Genomic DNA, 20624 nt, shown 5'->3' with positions numbered 1-20624 from the left:
GGTTTGATCCTCTGTCCTCCTCGGTGTCTCGGTTTGATCCTCTGTCTTCCTCGGTTTGATCCTCTGTCCTCCTCGGTGTCTCGTTTTGATCCTCTGTCCTCCTCGGTGTCTCGTTTTGATCCTCTGTCCTCCTCGGTGTCTCGGTTTGGTCCTCTGTCCTCCTCGGTGTCTCGGTTTGGTCCTCTGTCCTCCTCGGTGTCTCGGTTTGATCCTCTGTCCTCCTCGGTGTCTCGGTTTGATCCTCTGTCCTCCTCGGTGTCTCGGTTTGATCCTCTGTCTTCCTCGGTTTGATCCTCTGTCCTCCTCGGTGTCTCGTTTTGATCCTCTGTCCTCCTCGGTGTCTCGTTTTGATCCTCTGTCCTCCTCGGTGTCTCGGTTTGGTCCTCTGTCCTCCTCGGTGTCTCGGTTTGGTCCTCTGTCCTCCTCGGTGTCTCGGTTTGATCCTCTGTCCTCCTCGGTGTCTCGGTTTGATCCTCTGTCCTCCTCGGTGTCTCGGTTTGATCCTCTGTCCTCCTCGGTGTCTCGGTTTGATCCTCTGTCCTCCTCGGTGTCTCGGTTTGATCCTCTGTCCTCCTCGGTGTCTCGGTTTGATCCTCTGTCCTCCTCGGTGTCTCGGTTTGATCCTCTGTCCTCCTCGGTGTCTCGGTTTGATGCTCTGTCCGCCTCTGTGTCTCGGTTTGATGCTCTGTCCTCCTCTGTGTCTCGGTTTGATGCTCTGTCCTCCTCTGTGTCTCGGTTTGATGCTCTGTCCTCCTCTGTGTCTCGGTTTGATGCTCTGTCCTCCTCTGTGTCTCGGTTTGATGCTCTGTCCTCCTCTGTGTCTCGGTTTGATGCTCTGTCCTCCTCTGTGTCTCGGTTTGATGCTCTGTCCTCCTCTGTGTCTCGGTTTGATGCTCTGTCCTCCTCGGTGTCTCTGTTTGATGCTCTGTCCTCCTCGGTGTCTCGGTTTGATCCTCTGTCCTCCTTCTTTGTGTCTCTGATCCTCTGTCCTCCTCTGTGTCTCTGATCGTCTATCCTCCTCTGTGTCCCCGCAGATACACCCTCATGTTGCAGTGCTGGAGCCCACACCCAGATGAGAGACCGACCTTCACCCAACTGGTCAACGAGATGGAGACCATTTCCAACTCCCTTATGGGAGATCACTACATCAATCTGAATGTGACCTACATCAACCTGGACAGGGACCTCCCTTTCCTGCCGGCACCCCCCGCATCGGAGGATGAGCTGGAGGAAGAGTCGTCCCAGGAAGAAGAGGAATCCGATGGCATACTCTGAGGGCCGATAGGGAACGTCCTTCTTCAGCTCTGAGGAGACCCTCAAAAAAACTGGAACTGAAAGGTTGTCGGCCCCCTAGATCTGGAGTCCCTGGACCCCCCCCCCCCAGAATGTTCCATTTGCACAGTGTGAAGACACAACCAATAGGACCAAAACAAAACGGAGCATGCGCGTTTGTTATACGAGTTGCACAAGTACAGAAGATGAGCTGCAGGTTGTAGGAGGACCCGAGCCGTTCATATCAGCGACCAATAAAAAGGACAATTTTAAGACTGTATTTATTTTTATTGGTGGAGCAGCACAGAGCGGCATGTGCCTGAAAATGTGTTTTTATTGTCCAATAGGGAAATATTTGAGTTCCTCCTTCTGTCTCCTGTTGGGTAAAATTCCCCCCCCCCCCCCCACATGTCTTTTTTCCCAGTGACCTCAAGTTTTCCTGCAGTAGTTTGTGTCTCTGCCCCTCCCACACAAGGCGGGACTTCCCTGCAAGAATTTGTGTCTCTGCCCCTCCCACACAAGGCGGGACTTCCCTGTAGTAGTTTGACTCTGCCCCTCCCACAATGGGAAGATTTCCTCCAGTAGTTTGTGTCTCTGCCCCTCCCACAATGGCGAGATTTCTCTGCAGTAGCTTGTCTCTGCCCCTCCCACACAAGGCGGGACTTCCCTGCAGTAATTTGTGTCTCTGACCCTCCCACACAAGGCGGGACTTCCCTGCAGTAATTTGTGTCTCTGACCCTCCCACACAAGGCGGGACTTCCCTGCAGTAGTTTGTGTCTCTGACCCTCCCACACAAGGCGGGACTTCCCTGCAGTAGTTTGTCTCTGCCCCTCCCACAATGGTTAGACTTTCCTAAAGTAGTTTGCAGAGAAGAATTCTCCCTTCCCACCATTGTGGGAGGGGCAGAGACACAAACTACTGCAGGGAAATCTCACCATTGTGGGAGGGGCAGAGACACAAACTACTGCAGGGAAATCTCACCATTGTGGGAGGGGCAGAGACACAAACTACTGCAGGAAATCTTGCCATTGTGGGAGGGGCAGAGACACAGTTGGTCTCCGCCCCTCTCACAATGGCGAGAATTCTCCTCTTCAGTTTGTCTCCGCCCCCAATTAATTTTCTACATTCTGGAGAATCCATTGGGGGGGGGGGGGGGGGGGGGGTGACGCCATCATTTGGCATGGGTCGGGTGGACCTGGTAATGCTGGTGGAAAGAGCTCACCAGCTGTGAGAGATAAGTAGTTCTGGGTGGAGTCCACCTTTAAGTCTTTCACATATTTGAAGCATAAAATATTTTTTTTACATCTGGCAACACTTTGCGTTTTTCCAGAAATTTTCTAAAAGCCTGCCAGGGGGCGCTGTGCTCCGAAACCTACACCGACCCATTGAAAAGCTTTTATCGAGAGTTTAAATATATAGATTTAAAAAATAAATAATATATTATATTTACGGCTAAACACAAGTCTGATAAATGGGAAATGTTACCTGGGATTGTTTGACTTTACCCAGGAAAATGCTCAGGTTTTCTAAAAGCTAAATTTGCTGCTATGATGTGAGTAGCCTATGGTTGTAAATGGACCTGAACAGCAGGAGATCGAATGACACAACTGAACGATCGGAGGCGGCGCACAACCCCTCGTCTCCCTCCACAAAAAAAAAAAAACGGCCAGCTTTTTTTTTTTAAGCAGATTTACTACTATGCTGTGAACAGCCTGGGTTGTTCATAAATCTAAAAAGCTTTTTAGGGGAAACCTTCAACAACTATGTAGTGCACGGGCCGACCTGATTGGCTGGGTAGTCGAGGTAGACCCTCCGTAGATTGTAGGATGTGTGGTTGTGCACAGTGGAGGTGTCCGTTGTCACTCCTGGGTGCTGTACCTGCGGTTTGCTCCCTATATATGACCCCCCCCCACCCCGTTCTTTGTGTGTTGTGACGCCCCCCCTCCCCCCCCCCCCCCCCCCAGTACTCAGCGCCACGAGGGAAGATGTGGAAATACTTGAAGTGTATTGTCTGTATATATCGGATCCACTTACCAGACCAATATTTTTGTAATATTGCTGAATTTTTTTGTAGAAAGGGATTGTAAATAAAAAAATAGTTTTCTGTATCTTTTTGTCCGTTTTTATAATCTTTTATATTTCATGGATGATTTTCCTGACCCCTGCATCGTATATACTCCTGACCCCTGCATTGTATATACTGCTATGTGTTATACACTCCTGACCCCTGCATTGTATACTGTTATATAATATATACACCTGACCCCTGCATTATATATAGTGTTATACACCCCTGACCTCTGCATCATATACACTCCTGACCCCTGCATTGTGTACACTGTTATATGATATATACTGGGGCTGGGCGATTTTGGGCAAAAGAAAAAAAATCTCACGTTTCGAATCAAGTTTTTTTTTTTTTTCTGATGGACACCGCGCTGGCAGGATTTTTTAAGCGAGGCCGTGGCTTCGGCCTAGTCCACCGCGATCTTGGGAAAAGACCGTGGACTAGGCCTCGCCTAAAAAATCCTGCTCGCCGCCATCCTGGGAAGAGGCCGCGGCTTCGGCCTAGTCCGTGGCGTCCGGCCTCGTGGCCTTTTCCCAGGATCGTGGAGAGCTGCGTGCAGGATTTTTTAGGCGAGGCCGCGGCTTCGGCCTAGTCTGCTGAGCGCCGGTCCTATGGAAAATAAATAAATAGATTCGGTCAAAATCTGAATCGATTTGCCCTTGCAACTCGATTCCGATTTTAAAATCGTTCCCCCCCCCCAACCCTAATATATACACCTGACCCCCTGCATTGTATGTATTGTTGGATATTATATTCTCCTGACCCCTGCATTGTATACACTGTTATATATTCTATACTCCTGTCCCCTAAACTGCACACACGGTTATTCAATACATACTCCTGTCCCCTGAACTGTATATACTATGCTATACATTACACACTGCTGACCCCTGCATGCCAATCGTAGCCTCAGTTTCTTGTTCCTAGCTGACAGGAGTGGCCCCCGGTGTGGTCTTCTGCTGCTGTAGCCCATCTGCTTCAAGGTTGGATGTGTTGTGCGTTCAGAGATGTCATTCTGGGTTATTTGAGTTCCTGTTGTCTTTCCATCATCTACAACCAGTCTGCCCCATCCTCCTCTGACATCAACAAGGCATTTTCCTCCTCACAACTGCCACTCACTGGATATTTTCTCTCCCCCCCCCCCCATACATTCTCTGTAATCCAGTGAGATGGATGTGTGTGAAAATCCCAGAAATACTCAGACCGGCCCGTCTGCCACCAACAACCACATTCAAAGTCACTTAAATGCCCCTTTCTTCCCCCCATTCTGATGCTCGGTTTGAACTTCAGCAAGTCGTCCTCACCACGTCTAGATGCCAATATGCATTGAGCTGCTGACGCGCGATTGGCTGTAGCTAATTAAATGGCCGGTGAGTGTACCTTGATCATTGTCTGCACTGAGTCTGCATTGATCATTGCAGGCTTCATGCACGTGGTGTTCAAAGTTCTCTCCCCGTCCCTCTTCCCCCCCTTTTTTTTTTTTTTTTCCTTTTAAAAACACATATTAGGTCAACAATGACACTCGGCCTTCCTTCCCCCTCAATTTACTGCCCAACACGTTACATTTAAAAGTGTTTTATATTCAGATTGCCGACTTGTAAAGGGAAGCGGATCTCCTGAAAAATCATCTGAAATAAAAGAAAAAAAGTAGAACCTACAGAACTAAGAAATAAAAGGAAGAACAGCAGATGGCGCTCTATAGAGAATAGCCCTATGACTGCCATCTGCTGGAAGCTCTGCATTACTGCAGTAGAACTAATCTGTCCATAGAGCGCCACCTGCTGAACATGCACTGCAGCAGTCCATACAATGGGCCGGATTCAGGAAGAGATACGACGGCTTATCTCCTGATACGCCGTCGTATCTCTGAGTTCCGCTGGTCGTATCTATGAGCCCGATTCATAGAATCAGGTTACGCATAGATATCCCTAAGATCCGACAGGTGTAAGTGTCTTACTCCGTCGGATCTTAGGCTGCAATTCCAGGCTGGCCGCTAGGTGGCGCTTTCGTATTTTTACGCGAGGAATATGCAAATGAGGATTTACGCCGATTCAGAAACGAACGACCGCCCGGCGCTTTTTGTTTGCGTTTGGCTTTTTCCGGCGTATAGTTACCCCTGCTATATGAGGGGTAGCTAATGTTAAGTATGGCCGTCGTTCCCGCGCCGAGTTTTGAAATTTTACGTCGTTTGCGTAAGTCGTTCGCGAATAGGGCTGGACGTCATTTACGTTCACGTCGAAACCAATGACGTCCTTGCGACGTCATTTAGGGCAATGCACACTGGGAGATTTTACGGACGGCGCATGCGCCGTTCAAATAATACGTCAAAAACGCGGGGTCAAGTTAGATTTAAATAATACACGCCGCCAACGTCCCCATTTGAATTACGCGGCCTTACGCCGCCGTAACTAAGAGCGCAAGTTCTTTCTAAATTAAGAACTCGCGCCCAAAGTTAGAGCGGCGTAACGTATCTCAGATACGTTACGCCGGGCGGACAGATACGCCAATGTATCTGAATCCAGCCCAATGTCTATGGCCACAGCTCCAGGCCTTTTCTGGCACTTTTAAGTAAAAAATATGTAGTTTTTTTTTGCTAGAACCCCCAAAAATTGTGTTTGTGTAAATTATATATATATATATATATATATATATATATATATATATATATATATATATATATATATATACACACACACACACACACACACACACACACACACACACACACACACACATGTACGGTGGCACCTCGGTTTACAAGCAACGCGGTTAACGAGCATTTTGAAAGACAAACAACTTTTTTTTTTAAATCCTGACTCTGTTTTGCGAGTGTTGTCGTGCAAAACGCGCAGAATTCAAGCTAATGGGGTGTGCAGTACCGCATTTGGCCAGAGGTGCGGGGGGCGCTGGTGACACTCGGAAGGGTTCGGGAATACTCGGAAATACTCAGTTTTCGAGATCAGCCGAGCTGTCCCCGATTCTTTCCGAGGCTCTCCGCCACCCCACCACCACCTCTGGCCACATGCGGTATTGCATGCCATAGAAGTCAATGAGGAACAAATTATTTTAGTTTCCACTACAGACATTATACGGCAGCTGCAGTGATACAGAGCTTCCAGCAGATGGCGCTCTATGGACATTATACAGCAGCTGCAGTGATGCAGAGCCTCCAGCAGATGGCGCTCTATGGACATTATACAGCAGCTGCAGTGATGCAGAGCCTCCAGCAGATGGCGCTCTATGGACATTATACGGCAGCTGCAGTGATACAGAGCCTCCAGCAGATGGCGCTCTATGGACATTATACGCCAGCTGCAGTGATACAGAGCTTCCAGCAGATGGCGCTCTATGGACATTATACGGCAGCTGCAGTGATACAGAGCTTCCAGCAGATGGCGCTCTAGGGACATTATACGGCAGCTGCAGTGATACAGAGCCTCCAGCAGATGGCGCTCTAGGGACATTATACGGCAGCTGCAGTGATACAGAGCTTCCAGCAGATGGCGCTCTACAGACATTATTGGGCAGCTGCAGTGATGCAGAGCCTCCAGCAGATGGCGCTCTATGGACATTATACGGCAGCTGCAGTGATACAGAGCTTCCAGCAGATGGCGCTCTATGGACATTATACGCCAGCTGCAGTGATACAGAGCTTCCAGCAGATGGCGCTCTATGGACATTATACGGCAGCTGCAGTGATGCAGAGCCTCCAGTAGATGGCGCTCTATGGACATTATACGGCAGCTGCAGTGATACAGAGCCTCCAGCAGATGGCGCTCTAATGACATTATACGGCAGCTGCAGTGATGCAGAGCCTCCAGCAGATGGCGCTCTATGGACATTATTGGGCTGATATTTCAATCTTTGGTGGAATTTGGAGATTTAAATCCCCACACCGGCCACTTTGCTATGCCAGAGAGTACTAAGGGGGGGGGGGGGGGTATATAGTGTGCAGGGTAGTACTAAGGGGTGGTGGGGGGGGGGGGGCTGTACTCGGGAGTATTAAGGTGGAACGTGTCCTGGGAGTACTAAGGGGGCAGTTGTAAGGTGGAGGGGGTATTAAGGAGGGGGCATGATCTGGAAAGTAATAAGGACGGGGCTGTGCTGAGGAGCACTAAGAGGGGCACTCTAAAGAGGGGGGCACTATGCCAGGAAGTATTAAAGGGGTCTGTGCCAGGGAGTTCTAACGGGGGGGGGGGGGCACTGAATCTGGAAGTACTATAGTAGCTATGTAGGGGAGTATTAAGGGGGTTGTTCCAGGGGATACCAAGGGGGCAATGGCCTGAGGAGTACCAAGGGGGGGGGGCACAGTGCTAGGGGTAGCTTATGGGGGGCTATGCTGGAGAGTACTAAAGGGGGCATTGATTTGGGAGGTCTAAGGTGGGCTGTCCTGAGGAGTGCTGGGGGGGATTATTGTAGTGTACTGGGGGGGGGGGGAGTGTTAAGGGGGTCTGTACTGGGGAGTTGTAAAGGAAGAACATAGGACCGGGGAGTACTTAGGTGGGGGTGGGGAGAGGGCGCTGTGCTGGAAAGTATTAAGGTGGCACATGGGTCCGGGGAGTACTAAGGGGGGGGGGGCGTGGTGGGGGTACTAAGGGGTCATTGGTCCTGTCTGGGTGTACTAAAGGGGGGGGGGGGCGTGGTGAGGGTACTAAGGGGTCATTGGTCCTGGGAGTACTAAGTGGCGGGGGCCAAGGTGGGGGTACTAAGGGGGTCTTTGGTCCTGGGAGTACTAAGTGGCGGGGGCCGAGGTGGGGGTACTAAGGGGTCACTGGTCCGTGGAGGAATAAGGGAGGTTGGGGGGCCGTGGTGGGGGCACTAAGGGGTCATTGGTCCTGGGAGTACTAAGTGGCGGGGGCCGTGGTGGGGGTACTAAGGGGTCACGGGTCCAGGGAGTACAAAGGGAGGTTGGGGGGCCGTGGTGGGGGCACTAAGGGGCTATTGGTCCTGGGAGTACTAAGGGTGGTTGGGGGGCCGTGGTGGGGGCACTAAGGGGCTATTGGTCCTGGGAGTACTAAGTGGCGGGGGGGAAGGGTGCTGTACTGCGGAGGACTGGGCGCTCAGTGCCGTCTACACTACATAGAAGGGGGGGGGGGGGTCAGGGGGGCGATTTTGATTCTGTATAATATTATACAGCGGAGGATTAATCTGAATATTTGTGTCAAGTGCATGTTACAGGATTTATACAAAATGTTTCTAATCCAGGAGCAGCAGAAGAGATCCCCTCCCCCTTCCTCCCCTCCCCCACCCTGGGGAAAATACTTATTTCTGGAAGAAACAAATCTATCCGGACAAAAATCATTTCCCAATCCATGATCCATTTGTGTGATATTCTCCATCTATACAGCGTCCCAGTCTTAGTCCGTAGGGTTCAATATTGAGTTGGCTCCGCCCTTTGCAGCTATAACAGCTTCAACTCTTCAGGGAAGGCCGTCCACAAGGTTTAGGGGTGTGTCTATGGCCGGGGTCAGCAACCATTTACCACTTAGGGGTGGGATTTCACTGCTAATCAAGATAACATTACACAGCCCCCGCACCTCTGGACCCCTTTACATTACACAGCCCCCGCACCTCTGGACCCCTTTACATTACACAGCCCCCGCACCTCTGGACCCCTTTACATTACACAGCCCCCGCACCTCTGGACCCCTTTACATTACACAGCCCCCCCGCACCTCTGGGCCCCTTTACATTACACAGCACCCTGCACCTCTGGACCCCTTTACATTACACAGCCCCCCCCGCACCTCTGGACCCCTTTACATTGCACAGCCCCCGCACCTCTGGACCCTTTTACATTACACAGCCCCCGCACCTCTGGACCCCTTTACATTACACAGCCCCCCCGCACCTCTGGACCCCTTTACATTGCACAGCCCCCGCACCTCTGGACCCCTTTACATTACACAGCCCCCCCGCACCTCTGGACCCCTTTACATTGCACAGCCCCCGCACCTCTGGACCCTTTTACATTACTATTATCTAGCTATCAATATATTACCTATCTATATATCATCTATATATTATCTATCACTATTCTATCTATCAATATATTATCTATCTATCTATCTATCTATCTATCAATAATCTATCTATAAATATATTATCTATCATCTATCAATATATCATCTATTTTCTATCTGTATATCATCTATCAATATATTATTTATCTATCAATCAATATATTATCTATCAATAATCTATCAATCAATATATTATCTATCATCTATCAATATAGGGCCAGATCCACGTAACGCGGCATATTTTTAGGCAGGCGTATCGTAGTTCCGCTACGCCGCCGCTACTTTGAGAGGCAAGTGCTGTATTCACAAAGCACTTGCGTCTAAAGTTACGGCGACGTAGCGTAAATGCATCGGCGTAAGGGCGCGGCATTCAAATGACAAAGATGTGGGCGTGTTTTATGTACATTAACTGTGACCCCATGTAAATGACGTTTTGATCGAACGCCGCAAAGACTCATTGGTTTCGACGTGAACGTAAATTACGGCCAGCCCCATTCACGGACGACTTATGCAAACGACGTAAAATTTGAAAAATTTGACGCGGTTCCGACGTCCACACTTAACATTGGCTGCGCCATCTTTTTTGGTGGTTTATCTTTACGACTGAAAACGCCTTACGTAAACGGCGTATCTTTACTGCGACGGGCAAGCGTACGTTCGTGAATAGGCATATCTAGCCGATTTACATATTTCTAGTCGTAAATCAGCGTACACGCCCCTAGCGGCCAGCGTAAAATATGCAGTTAAGATACGACGGCGTAGGAGACTTACGCCGGTCGTATCTTAGCAGCATTTAAGCGTATCTCAGCTTGAGAATACGCTTAAAGTTGCGACGGCGCGGATTGGGACTTACGACGGCGTATCTACTGATACGCCAGTTGTAAGTCTTCGTGGATCTGGCCCATAGATGATAGATAATATATTGATCGATGGATAATACATAGAGAATATATTAATAGATATAATTTTATTAATAGATACTATCTATTAATATATTCTCTATGTATTATCCATCGATCAATATATTACCTATCATCTATCTATCAATATACTATATTATCTATCTATATATCTATCTATCTATCTATGTATCAATATATTATCTATCTATGTATCAATATATTATCTATCTATCTATCAATAATCTATCTATAAATATATTATCTATCATCTATCTATTATCTATCTATATATCATCTATCAATATATTATTTATCATCTATATATTATCTATCTATCAATATTCTATCAATCAATATATTATCTATCTATGTATCAATATATTATCTATCTATCTATCTATCAATATATTATCTATCATCGATCTATCGATCGTAGACAGGAAGTGAATGCAAAGAGGCTGCGGGAGATCAGCAGCACTGAGATGTAACAAAGGATGACAGAAGATACAAAGGATGAAATTCTATGAGAAGAGTTTCTGGCACTCGGATCACAGAGAAGATAAAACCTTCATCTCCTATAAATCGTCCCGCCGGTGCCCCCCCTGTGAGGAGTCAGGACGGGGTTCCTGGGAGGACGTCGGAGATCGCCTTCGCGCTCGGTGGGAGCCGCGTGTCGTACATTGTCCTCTGCGCGTTCCTCGGCCTCCCGCTGCCCGGTGACTTTCATCTTTGTTCCGTCTGTAGAATTCTGCGATTTTTTTTTGGCGGCGTCTCCTGTGGATTCTTCAGGCAGACGGAGGCCCCCCGACACTCGCAATCATTTCATGTTTGATTCGGGGGGACGCGTGGAGGTGACCCGTGCAACATGCGCCGTTTATTGCGTCGGCCCGGGAACGATGAGCGTATTCCGCGCTAACGACCTTCGCAGCGCAGGTCGGTCATTTTTCCCCACGAGAGCCTCGACGGAATACGCTCATCGTTCCCGGGCCGACAAAATAAACTGCGCATATTACACGGGTCACCTCCACACGTCCCCCCTCTTCGCTCTCCCGCTACCTGAGAACTTTTCGTCTTTTTTTTTATCTTGCTGAAATCCTTTTAGTTTGTTGGTAAAAAAAAAAAAAAAGACGGCGAGCGTTTCCTCTGGGGAGCGGAGAGTGAAGATCTGACTGGCGGAAAACGCAATGTCAGATTTTCTACTTGGCGTGACAACAAAACCGCGGCCTGTTGGGACGCGGCGAGGGCCGCGGGCTAAATTTTTACAACGCCGGCTCCCTCCGGTACCCCGGGAACTAGTCCAGGATAAAAATACGCAACCGCCGTTGTCATTTACTAAATTGGGAAACGTTTAGCAATAAACACAAAAACGCACGGCGGCGGCAGCTGCGCGGCGAAGGAGCTTATGGGACGCCGCTCGCCAAATGTACTTAGCAGAGAAACCGCGTTTACGTTTTACAATTGTTTGTATTTTTTTTTTTGTTAACCTCTTGCAGACCGTGTAATGCAGGTTGACGGGGGCAGGGAAAAAATATGAGCTTTAAAGCCCAGCCCCTGAGGAGCGGGTAGAACTCATCCAATTGACCGAGCCCAACTTTGCAACTTTGACACTCTTTATATGTTGTGTCTTTATCTACAACTGCATTTATACACTTATGTATGTGCGTGTGTGTGTATATATATATATATAAATAATTAGTTTTTTATTGTATTTAGAGCGCCGGGATGTGGACACCTTTCAAGCGAAGGAGAATTCATCATCCATTATGTGATACAACTTTTCTATCTATAAATTTACAACACTATGCAGACATGTGCTCTCATCCTCCAAAGCTCTGATGAAGAGAGAACCCCCTCGAAACGTGTCAGCCTACCATTGAGCAGCTGCCCTTGCATGGGCACTACTGATTTTAAATGAACACCTTGTAACCTAGTCGCTATGCATACGTAGTCATTTCTATATAACGTATATACTCGAGTATAAGCCGACCCAAATATAAGCCGAGTATAAGCCTAGGGTGTCCATGTGCATGCCTCACTGTGCCCATGCCTCACTGTGCCCATGCCCCAATGTGTCCATGTACATGCCTCACTGTGCCCATGTGCATGCCTCACTGTGCCCATGCCTCACTGTGTCCATGTGCATGCCTGACTGTGCCCATGCCTCACTGTGCCCATGCCTCACTGTGCCCATGTGCATACCTAACTGTGCCCATGCCTCACTCTGTCCATGTGCATGCCTCACTGTGCCCATGCCTCACTGTGCCCATGTGCATGCCTCACTGTGTCCATGTGCATGCCTCACTATGCCCATACCTCACTTTGCCCATGCCTCACTGTGCCCATGTGCATACCTAACTGTGCCCATGCCTCACTGTCCATGTGCATGCCTCACTGTGCCCATGCCTCACTGTGCCCATGTGCATGCCTCACTGTGCCCATGCCTCACTGTGCCCATGCCTCACTGTGCCCATGTGCATGCCTCACTGTGCCCATGCCTCTGTCCATGCCTCACTGTGTCCATGTGCATGTCTCACTGTGCCAATGCCTAACTGTGTCCATGTCTCACTGTGCCCATGCCTCACTGTGCCCATGCCTCACTGTGCCCATGTGCATGCCTCACTGTGCCCATGCCTCTGTTCATGTGCATGCCTCACTGTGCCCATGCCTCACTGTGCCCATGCCTCACTGTGCCCATGCCTCACTGTGCCCATGCCCAGTTAGTGAACGGAACCTTTAATGGCATTACTTCCAGTTGAGACACCGGAAGATGGCATATGTTGGAGCTCCCGGCTCTCTTTATTCCGGGTCACCCTCAATGTGATAGATTTTGGTAATAACGGCCAAGGTCAGAAGCTGTCCTTGGAGAGCAGACGATTATGGTAGCAGGACGATGTTGGCGCCCAGTGATATCACCTGACTTGGCGCCCGCCGTTTGACATTGGCTCGTCCCTGTTGGCTACTGGGACAACGATGATATCTGTATCATCCACCCCGTTATGTTTTCACGTCAATACGAATAAAATTCAGACTTACACAACGTGGCCAAAACTTCTTAGCGGTATCTGGCCAATCCCTTATTCGTGTCCGGACCGGCGCCATCTGCGAGCGTGCGTTCGGCCAGGACTGGCGATGGGACGCCATGGTCTTTTTTGTGTTATTGGGACCGCGCCCCGACTTTCACCGCTCGCCGATTTCTGGTCCCAAGATGAGACTAAATAAAAGACGTTTCCCAGAAATTAGCTTTTGCCGCGGCAGGAACACTTATTACCGCCGTCCTTGCGGCAAGTAAATTGCGTTGCGGAGAGAAGAGAAGGCAGAAGTCATAAATATTCTTTTCCGGGAGCTCAAATCTACGCACTCATCACAAGACGGAATAAATAATTAAAGCCGCGGTTCTGTTCAGCCATTATTAGCTGACAGATGCACCTTTGGCAGAGGCCGCGTTCGCTAATTACTGCGCAGTTTCGTTGGACTCTTGGAAGAGTTGGCGGAGTTCTGCAGAGCTGTGACGCTCACATTCATCCTGTTCCAGAGAGTACACATGCCGGAAATCATGCCGAAGGTTCGTTAGGCTTCCTAATTGTTAAATGTGAACTCCAGGCAAAAAAATAAATACATTTTATATATACATTATGGCCCGGATTCACATAAAACGGCGCATAGTTATGCCGGCGTAGCGTATCGAATATACGCTACGCTGACGTAGCGCAGAGCGGCGAGCACAGTATTCACAAAGCACTTGCTCCCAAATGTACGCTGGGTTCCCTCGTCGCAACTCGTCGTAAGTGGCAGTGGGCATGAGCCATGCTAATGAGGCGTGACCCCATGTAAATGATGGGCCGAGCGCCATCAAGACACGAATAACGAACGGCGCATGTGGCGGCTCATGGACGTATCCCAGTGCGCATGCTCAGAATCACGTTGGAACGAACGCCTAAGATACGTCGAATCACTGCCTACGACGTGAACGTAACCTACGCCCAGCCCTATTCACTTCCTACGTAAACGGCATGAAATACGACGGCTGTGTTCCCTGGTGCAGCCATTTGCATTGATGCTACTGACTTACACCTGCTTTATGAGGCATAACATTGCGCCGGATGTACGACTTACGTAAACCGCGTATATTAATGCGCCGGGCGCAAGTACGTTCGTGAATCGGCGTATATCACTCATTTGCATATTCGAATCGTAAATCAATGGGAGCGCTCCTTGCGGCCAGCGTAAATATGCGCCCACGATACGACGGCGTAGGAAACTTACGTCGGTCGTAGGAAGCCTATTTTCAGGCGTATCTAGTTGTGTGGGCACGGCGCACAGATACGACGGCGCACATTTACACTTACGCGGCGTATCTCAAGATACGGGCCTAATTATATATATATATATATATATATATATAAATATAAGCCAGGTATTACATTGTAAATGTAGGTGTGACATCATCACTGCGCTGTACAGACTGTACAAAAAGCAGTAAGTCCCACATTATGCAGCAACTCTCCGCAGAACGCCTTCTGGAAGTGTTTGATGTTGGGTTTGATATACTACACCGGAAGAATGCCAACTTCAAGCGAGACGCAGCACCAGATTTGGATAGGGTAACCCAAGAAAGGGCTCCAATCATGGCCGGACTTACCGTTGGGCTTGACTGGGCTCAAGCCCATGGGCCCCGTGAAATAGGGGGCCCCTGCCTATTAAAGTCTCCTTACTTTTTTCTTTGATTATTTCTCCAGTGCATGCGCTTCCTGTCCACTGAGTCACGGCACGCTCTGTGTGTGCCGTTCCCAGGGCCGATACGCCCTATACGCTTGCTTCGCAAGCTGCTTAGGGCCCCCGCAATGTACTCGGGGCCCCCGCCTCCCCCTCGTGTCCTTCTTCATACACGTGACGTAAATAGGTAGCACCCGCCCTGAGCGATTGCCCATTTGAGCCACGCCCACTATGTTGCATGAACCACGCCCATTTTTCGTATTGTATAGAAGGCAGGGTCCGAAAGGGACTCAAGCCCAGGGGCCCCCACCACCTTAAGTCCTGCCCTGGCTCCAATAGTCCTATAAAAGACCACACCTACATGAATATCACGGGGGGCCCTTTAAGTATCACCATACCAATGATCCAAATTTGTTTAAAACAAAATAATTTTAATAGGTTTAAAATAGATTCTCTCTGTTACATTGTTGCACCTTGTAGACATTTAGGTCACCAAATATACATTTTCTTCCTAATGGGGTATGAAAAAGATGCGAGAATTCAAGGCCTTTAGACTAGATGAGGGCCACATGAATGAAGTAGGGGGCCGGGTGTGACCGAAAAAAAAAATGGTTCTGCTCGAAGGATAATGCCAGCTGTATACAAGGCAGTTTTCTTTATAATGTGTTACTTTTAATATGGTAGTACAGGTACTCTTTAGAGTCTCACCCTCTGTATTGGGTCCGATATGTCTTGTATACTCCCTGACAGGTACTCTTTAGGTTCGGGTTCCTTGTTCTGGGTCTGATGCGTCCTGCATACTCCCTGAGCAGTACAGGTACTCTTTAGATTTGCCTCCCCTGTATTGGGTCTGATGCGTCCTGTTTACTCCCTGAGCAGTACAGGTACTCTTTAGATTTGCCTCCCCTGTATTGGGTCTGATGCGTCCTGTTTACTCCCTGAGCAGTACAGGTACTCTTTAGCTCCTCATCTCCTGTGTTTGGTCCGATATGTCCTGTATACTCCCTGGGCAAGACAGGTACTCTTTAGATCCTCATCCCCTGTGTAGGATCTGATATGCCATGTATACTCTCTGGGCAGTACAAGTACTCTTTAGATTCTCATCCCCTGTGTTGGGTCTGATATGTCCTGTAAACTCCCTGAGCAGGACAGGTACTCTTTAGGTCCTCATCCCCTCTGCTGGGTCCGATATGTCCTGTATACTCCATGAGAAATACAGGTACTCTTTCGATTCTTGTCCCTTCTGTTGCGTCTGATGTGCCCTGTATACTCCCTGAGCAGTACAGGTACTCTTTAGATTTGCATCCCCCTGTATTGGGTCTGATATGCCCTGTATACTCTCTGGGCAGTACAGGTACTCTTTAGATCCTCATCCCCTGTGTTGGGTCCGATTTGTCCTGTATACTCCATGAGCAGTACAAGTACTCTTTAGATCCTCATCTCTTGTGTTTGGTCTGATATGTTCTGTATACTGCCTGGGCAGGACAGGTACTCTTTAGATCCTCATCCCTTGTGTTGGGTCTGGTATGTTCTGTATACTTCCTGGGCAGGACAGGTACTCTTTAGATCCTCATCCCTTGTGTTGGGTCTGATATGCCATGTATACTCTCTGGGCAGTACAAGTACTCTTTAGATTCTCATCCCCTGTGTTGGGTCTGATATGTCCTGTAAACTCCCTGAGCAGGACAGGTACTCTTTAGATCCTCATCCCCTCTGCTGGGTCTGATATGTCCTGTATACTCCATGAGAAATACAGGTACTCTTTAGATTCGTGTCCCCTGTGTTGGGTCTGATGTGTTCTGTATACTCTCTGAGCAGTACAGGTACTCTTTAGAATCTCACCCCCTGTGTTTGTTTTGATATGCCACGTATACTGCCTGAGCAGGACAGGTACTCTTTAGATCCGTATCCCTTGTGTTGGGTCTGGTATGTCCTGTATACTCCATGAGAAATACAGGTACTCTTTAGAATCTCACCCCCTGTGTTGAATCTGATATGTTCTGTATACTCCATGAGAAATACAGGTACTCTTTAGATTCTTGTCCCCTGTGTTGGATCTGATACGCCATGTATACTCTCTGGGCAGGACAGGTACTCTTTAGATTCGGGTCCCCTGTGTTGGGTCTGATGTGTCCTGTATACTCCCCCCTGGCAGATCCGTTTTCCGCACGTTGAGACCACAGACAGAAGAGCTGAGACTTCAAGCCGCACAATTTGCTTGATGCCCTTTCCTATCCCGAGGGGCCCCGGTCCCAGGAATGGAAGAGTTAACAGATTCCTATTAGCCGCACAGATGCCAATTAGCGCTATGTTGCTGCGATTTGCTGCCAGGGGCCCTTGGCAGTGTAGAACAGGATGGCAGGATCTGCTGCAGGCAGGCAGCCAGCCTCCCACGGGCACAGAATGCCCACATCCTGCACCAAACATGTTCAAGACAGGATGAGCTGTAACCTTAAAGCTGAACTTCAGGCAGACAGCTGAACGCACCCTCCGAATACGTGGAAGGGAACCGTTTACCGGGCAAGAAATGGGTGATTGTGCTCAGCCACTCCTGGGATTCAGACACCCCTGTCAGACAGGACAGCCAGGTCATTGACCTTGCTTTTCTACATTGGGGTTGAGCACTACAGTTTGACCACCAACCTGTCCCCCCTAGTCTGTAGTTGGATAGTGAAGGAAATGCCACATACTGATCAGGTCGCCACTCTGCTCTCCCCTTCACTAATCAGAGTGCAAGGCAATAAAGTCCTGATTGGCTCCTAGTTCTGCCCCTCCCTCCCCCAGATTATCTTCTACTGTGCAAGGGAGGGGGTGGGAGTCCAATAACTAGAGCTGGATGAGGGATAAGAGCTTCATAAATAAATATTTTAGGGATCAGGGTTTTTTGGAGGGATGTATGAGGGGGTAAGGGCCTTATAAAGGGATAGTGAGGGGTAAGGGTCCTCTAAAGGGATGGGTGAAGGGTAAGGGCTGATACGGAGCAATGGCTCTATAAAGACATGAAGAGTGGTAAGTGCTCTATAAAAAAGGGATGATGAGGGGGTAAGGACCCTATAATAAGGATGGGTGAGGGATAAGTGTCCTATAAAGGGACGATGAGGGGTAAGGGTCCTATAAAGGGATGATGAGGGGTAAGGACCCTATAATAAGGATGGGTGAGGGATAAGGGTCCTATAAAGGGACGATGAGGGGTAAGGGTCCTATAAAGGGATGATGAGGGGTAAGGACCCTATAATAAGGATGGGTGGGGGATAAGGGTCCTATAAAGGGACGATGAGGGGTAAGGGTCCTATAAAGGGATGATGAGGGGGTAAGGACCCTATAATAAGGATGGGTGAGGGGTAAGGGTCCTATAAAGGGATGATGAGGGGTAAGGGTCCTATAAAGGGATGATGAGGGGTAAGGACCCTATAATAAGGATGGGTGAGGGATAAGGGTCCTATAAAGGGATGATGAGGGGTAAGGGTCCTATAAAGGGATGATGAGGGGTAAGGGTCCTATAAAAGGGATGGTAAGCGATAAGGGCCCTATAAAAGGATAGTGAGGGTTAATGGCTCAATAAAAAAGGAATGAGCGAGGGGTAAGGGCCCAATAAAGACACAGTGTATGGTAAGGGCTCTATAAAGGGATGAGTGAGAGGTAAGGGCCCAATAAAAAGATGATGAATGGTAAGGGCCCAATAAAAAGATGATGAATGGTAAGGGCCCTAGAAAGGGATGGGTGAGGGATAAGGGCCCTAGAAAGGGATGGGTGAGGGATAAGGGCCCTAGAAAGGGATGGGTGAGGGATAAGGGCCCTAGAAAGGGATGGGTGAGGGATAAGGGCCCTAGAAAGGGATGGGTGAGGGATAAGGGTCATATAAAGAGATGATGAGGGGTAAGGGCCCTCTAAAGGGATGGGCGAAGGTTAAGGGTCCTCTAAAGGGATGGTGAGATGTAAGGGACCTATAAACAGATGGTGAGAGGTAAGGACCCCCTATAGGAATAGGCAACGGCCCTATAAAGGGATGTTTGAGGGTTAAGGGCCCTATAAAGGGATAGTGAGAGAGAGATAAGGGCCCTATAAAAGGATAGTGAGGGTTAAGGGCCCTATAAAAAGGGATGAGTGAGAAGTAAGAGCCCAATAAAGAGATGAGGAGTGGTAAAGACTCTATAAAGTGATGGGTTAAGGGTCCGCTAAAGGGATGGTGAGGTGTAAGGGACCTATAAACAGATGGTGAGAGGTAAGGGTCTTCTATAGGAATGGGTAAGGGACCTATAAAAAAGGGATGTTTGAGGGTTAAGGGCCCTATAAAAGGGATTGATGAAGGATAAGGACTCTATAAAAGGGCAGCAGAAGGGGTAAAAACCCTATATACACACACACACACACACACACACACACACACAGTAGATCAGTGAGGGGTAAGGGCTATAGAAAGTTATAGGTGAGGTGTAAAGGCTCTATAAAGAACTGGTTGAGGGTTAAGGGCCCTATAAAAAGGGATTGATGAAGGATAAAGACTCTATAAAAGGGCAGCAGAAGGGGTAAAAACCCTATATATACACACACACACACACACACACACACACACACACACACACACACAGTAGATCAGTGAGAAGTAAGGGCTCTAGAAAGTTATAGGTGAGGTGTAAAGGCTCTATAAAAGAACTGGTTGAGGGTTAAGGGCTCTATAAAAATGATGGGTGAGGGGTAAGAGTTTTTATCAAAGGATTGGTGAAGGGCAGGGGCCCTTCACCAATGGTTGGGGTAAGGGCTCTATAAAGGGATAGGGGAAGTGAAGGGTTCCCTCAATAGGTGGGATATGAGTAAGGGCTCTATAAAGGGATGGATAGGGGTAAGGGCTATATAAAAAGGGATGGGTAAGGGGTATAGACACTATAAATGGATGGGTAAGGGCAATATAAAGGGATGGGTGAGAGCTAAGGGCTCTATAAAGTTATGGTTGATGGGTAAGGGCTTTATAAAAGGATGGGTGGGGGGTTTGGGCCCCTCAATAGATAAGTAAGAAGCAAGGGCTCTATAAAGTTATGGTTGATGGGTAAGGGCTTTATTAAAGGATGGGTGGGGGGTTTGGGCCCTATAAAGGGTATTTGAGGAAAGGAACCCTCAATTGATAAGTAAGAAGCAAGGGCTCAATAACGTAACGGGTGAGAGGTAGGGGCTTTATAAAGGGAATGGAATTCACGATCTTGTACCATCACGCTCCACACAATTTTGATTGTTAACCCTTCACTTGCCGTGGCTCAGGACATGATCGCGATCTTCCAGTAATTGGCACCACGTCTGAACCGGCCCATCTGGTCCATGAATTGACGCGTCTCATCCCGCTGTTGCCTGCTGAAGACTCGCTATTCGTTCCCTGTGTATTCTCTCATCACACAACATTATCATTTCAGAAATCGCCAACACCCCGAAAAACCCTGAATCTTTGAATTGAGTTCCTCCAATGTCTCTCTTCGCATATAAATAGCCAATCAGGTCTGAGCTCAGAAACAAAATAAGATGTTATTATAATGCTGTGAACTTCATCCTGCTCGGCTCCAGCGTGAGTTGTGATGGGGGAGGGGTAAGGGCTCTATTTAATTTGAGGGTATAGTGGGGAGGGGGGCAGTTTTTATGCTGGACAGGAACTTTTAAATG

General features: G+C 48.6%; 1 protein-coding gene across 2 annotated transcripts in view; it reads left to right on the top strand.

Annotated features, from left to right (window-relative positions):
- Window positions 1-1591, top strand: part of MST1R (macrophage stimulating 1 receptor) — a 72224-nt gene extending 70633 nt beyond the window's left edge. For both annotated transcript variants that reach the window (XM_040358780.1, XM_040358782.1), the window contains exon 22: window positions 1035-1591. In XM_040358780.1, the coding sequence (XP_040214714.1) occupies window positions 1035-1275 (241 nt within the window). In that variant the 3' untranslated portion in view covers window positions 1276-1591. The remainder of the gene's footprint in view (window positions 1-1034) is intronic.
- Window positions 1592-20624: the final 19033 nt, after the last annotated feature.

This window comes from Rana temporaria, chromosome 7 (assembly GCF_905171775.1).
Source record: "Rana temporaria chromosome 7, aRanTem1.1, whole genome shotgun sequence".
Taxonomy (NCBI): domain Eukaryota; kingdom Metazoa; phylum Chordata; class Amphibia; order Anura; family Ranidae; genus Rana; species Rana temporaria.
Note: the sequence above shows the minus strand (reverse complement) of the source record. Positions and strands in the feature narration are given on the sequence as shown.